General features: G+C 63.2%; 1 protein-coding gene across 1 annotated transcript; it reads left to right on the forward strand.

Moving 5' to 3' along the window:
• The first annotated feature begins 744 nt into the window (after window positions 1-744).
• Window positions 745-3,301, forward strand: ANKRD33 (ankyrin repeat domain 33). The gene is made up of 4 exons (XM_075525323.1): window positions 745-1,053; window positions 1,357-1,486; window positions 2,243-2,383; window positions 2,523-3,301. Exons 1-4 carry the CDS (start codon window positions 745-747, stop codon window positions 3,299-3,301), a joined length of 1,359 nt encoding a protein of 452 aa, XP_075381438.1.
• Window positions 3,302-4,013: the final 712 nt, after the last annotated feature.

Genomic DNA, 4,013 nt, shown 5'->3' on the forward strand with positions numbered 1-4,013 from the left:
GAGCTCCTGGACCAGGGCCGCAGGTTGCTCTGTGTCGCGTGGTTTAAGGGGCTCCTCGGGGAGCCGGGAGCTGCTCCGGCCTCTGCTCTTCTGCTGCTCGGTCGTAAGCAGCTGGATTTAACCCTTCTCTCTGGACGCTGCGCTGGTTCTGCTGCTAGGAAAGGTCTTTGCGGCTGCTTTGATGTGCACCAGTTAAGTGGGGAGGGCACCGCGGGAAGGGCTCAGACCCCGGCCGTGTGGCGTGGGGAGGGAGGGAGATGTGCCCTTCCTGCTGGCGCTCGGCACAACGGCCTGGCTGCGTTCGGTGCCCCGATTGGCATCCCTACCGCCCCGGAGACATTCCCAATCTCCCCCCCCCGCCTAGTTTCAACGCCTAGACCGTGGGACATTTATCTGCCTTTCAACTCCCAAGACATCCCCCCGTTTTCCCTGCTCTGTGCTGGGGACGGTGCCGTGGGGGGCTGCTCCCCACCTGGGGTTTCGCAGCATCCAAGCCCTCGGTGCAAGCGTTTGCACGGGGCAGAGGATGGAAACCGGACCCGTGGGCTGTGCTGGCGGCTGGGAGCTGGCCGAAGCTTCCCGGCAGGCGAGGGATGCCGGAGCCCACACGGTTCCCACGCACGCTCTGTGTCTGCACAGGGGGGAGTGAACGGTCCGGAGTGCCCCCTCGTCCCCCCGGGAGAGGCTCCCGGCCCCAGGCAGGGCTCCGGGCCAAGCTGGGCTCGCTCCCCCCGGCCGGGCCGGATGACAGATGCCTGCGGTGGAGGAGAACATGCTGCAGCCCCCACATCCAGCCTGGATGCCTCCGACCCGGAGCTGCACTACGAGGAGGAGGAGGAGGAGGAGGAGGATGAGTCGGAGCCCTCGGACACCGGCAGCATCTTCTCCGACGACTCTGTCTACCCTCGCTACGAGCTCTCCCTGGGGGCCGGCAGTGCCGAAGACCTCAGCCTCTACCAGTGCTGCACCAGGAATGATGCCAAGCTGGTGCGGGAGAGGCTGGAGCACGGGGTGACACGGAGCGAGGCCACGGAGCTGGACGTCAACGGGAGGGTGAGCGGCTGGGTGGGCACCCTGCCGAGCAGAAAGAGGATTTCCCGGGAATAGGCAAATCCTGAAGGATGGTGGTTGCTAAAGCAGGTGGAGGAGGAGAGAAAGACCTGGGTGGGATGGCTTTGACAAGGGATGGGTCTCCTGGGATTGATCCAATCCTTGGAGCAGAACCTCGTCTTGTCCTCCCATCCTGAGCCTGTCTGGTTTGGGGTGGGGGGGAGAAGCGGGGCGGCCGTGGGGAGCACCGCGGTGGGGAGGATGGTGCGGTGCCGGCCCCGGTGCTGAGTGCTGCCCTCTCTCCAGAACGGGCTAATGGTCGCCTGCTACAAGGGCTTCGCGGACATCGTGCCCCTGCTGCAGAAGTGCCCCTACGTAAACGTCAACCAGCAGGACAAGGACGGGAACACGGCCCTCATGATGGCAGCCCAGGCAGGTAGGCGCCGCGCTCGGCCTCGGCACGGGGCAGCTCCTGCGAGACCCCTCGAGAAGTGACGTGACCCCCTGTGCTTCCCCTCCAAAAACCCTGAAATAAGCCGTCGGGAAAGCCGAGGGTCCTGAGGGGTGTGACCCTCCCCATGTAAGTTTATGGTTTATCTTGGCACCGTTCTACAACCGGGTAGACGATGCAAAACCAGAGATTCCTACAGCAATGTCGTCTTGCGACACGTCCCGCCCGAGCAGTCGCGTCGAGCAGCAGAGCGGAGCCAGAGCCGCCCCGCGTGCTCCAGAAAAGCCGTGTGAGCCGCAGTGATTTACCTGCACCCAAGGTCCCAGCTGGCAAATGCCACGTGTAGGGACCCAATCTCCAGCCCTGATGGTTTTCCTCGTTACGGCAGAAGAGTCTGGCTCCCTCCGCCCTGATTAACCACGGGGGAAAGGAGGGGGGTCTCAAAGTGGGGATCGCCCTTTATTCCCACTTTATCCTGGCTGGAATTGATGATTTTTTTTGCGTTTTTTGGACTCTCTCCTGCATTCTCTGCTGAGGCAGCCGGTGCACCAGCGCTGTTCCCTGCACGGCCAAACCCAAAACAAAACAAAACCCAAACCCTTTTCAGTCCTGATCCCTCCGAGTTTCTGCGTCTTTATCCTCACGAGACGCAGTTGCTAAATACTCTTTCTCCAACAGGCATCAGCAGTTATCACTTGTTAACTGTCGAAACTCTAACGCAGCTTCTCTCTGGCTGTTAAGGACACATCAGCATCGTCAACTACCTCCTCAACTACTACCCCGCGCTGGAGGTGGACAAGCGAGACCCCCGGGGCCTGACGGCGCTGATGAAGGCTGCAGTGCAGGGGCAGCAGGACTGCGTGGCCGCCCTGCTCCTGGCTGGTGAGCGTCTCCCGAGGGACCTTCTGGGGTTTTTTGGGAAGGGGCGGCATTGCTGTTCGCCCTGCGCTTGCACCCTGCACGCCGGGGTGGGCCGGGGTGGGACGCTGCGGTGATGCTCTTTGTATCCCGGTGTCTCCAGGAGCGGACCCGCAAGCGGTGGATCCCATCAAGGGGAAGACGGCCAGGGAGTGGGCAGCCTTCACCGGCCGCTTCGAGACGACCGTACGGATCCAGAGCCTCCTGCGGCACCCACGGGCAGAGCAGTTCAGCACCCGGTACCGGCCCGAGTGGCCGGCCCTGGCCGAGCTGGTGGCCAAAGCCCTGAGCCCCAAATCCAGGGGCAAGAGGCTGTCGGAGAAGATCCGATCCATGTTCACCTTCAACTTCCCCCACGACCCTGAGGAGGACGGCGTGATGGACCACATGGTGAGGATGACCACCTCCCTCGCCAGCCCCTTTGTGGCCACCGCTTGCCAAACCGTCTGCCCCGACAGCCCCCCCGAGGTGGGCAAGCGCAGGCTGTCTGTGCCGGAGATCCTCGGGCAGCACGTGCCAGATCCAGACACCGAGCCTGAACCCGCCTCCTGCCCCGGCACGGGTGCATCCTCTTGCAACGGCCAAGCCGTGTCAGAGATCCGGCTCCTGCCGCCGCGCCGGCCAGCCAGCGGCCTCCTGAGCTTCCTGCCCCTGCGGCTGCGGCGTGGGAACAGCATCTTCCCCGGAGAGCCCGTCCCGAAAATCAAAGTGAGCAAAGCCTCCTGCCCGCCTGCCTGCTCGAGGGAATGGAGGCAGCGCAGGGGGGACAAGAACCTGCTGCAGCCGCCCAAGTGGAGGTACAAGGAGCTGAAGGAGGAGAAGAGAGCGGCCAAGGAGGCGAAGAGCGAGGAGAAAAAGAAGAAAGGGGGGAAGAGATGCTAAGGCAGGAGGTGTCGGGGTGGGGGCGAGGTCCCAGCTGCCCCCTTGGACCTGCTCGCTTTTTTGGCACGGGGGTGGTTCCCTTCCCCGGCGGGACGGGGACGCCCGAGGGAGGAGGATGCTGCCGACGTATCCAGCTGAGATGCCCCAGCCCCTGGGGTCCCGGGTCCCCAACCCCTCGTCCCCAGCCCCCTGCCCGCCCCCTCGTCCTCTCCCGCCTCGAGGGCGGCCACGCCGGCCCTGGTCGTGCTGGGCTCGGACGTGCTGGGACCCTGCCCTGGGCCGGGCTCTGGGTCTGCCGGGGAGCAGGGCTGGGGCAGAAGCGGCTCTTTTCTCTTCTTTTTTTCCTTTTTTCTTCTTTTTTTTTTTTTTTTTTTTGCCTCTCTGATCTTCCTGAGATCTCGATATTGCAGCGTGCGGTGGAATGCGGCCGTGCAAATTAAAATGGAAGTGGTTGCCATGTTAACGGGATTGATTTAATGAATAAAGCTCAGGGTTGCTTGTCGGGCTGGCAGGAACGCTTCCCCCTTGCTGCCGGCATCCCCTGTCCACCCCGTCACCACCTCGGTGACGTTAACTTCCCCGTTCCTGGGTATCCCTGGGTTGCAGATGGACAAACCAAGGCTCAGCCCGGGGAAGCGTCTCCGTGCTGCAGGGGGGTTAACAGGAGCTCTGGGTGCCAGGCGCAGGCTGGAAACCAAACCTGGGGTGCTCA

This window comes from Mycteria americana, chromosome 26 (genome assembly GCF_035582795.1).
Source record: "Mycteria americana isolate JAX WOST 10 ecotype Jacksonville Zoo and Gardens chromosome 26, USCA_MyAme_1.0, whole genome shotgun sequence".
NCBI classification, from domain to species: Eukaryota; Metazoa; Chordata; class Aves; order Ciconiiformes; family Ciconiidae; genus Mycteria; species Mycteria americana.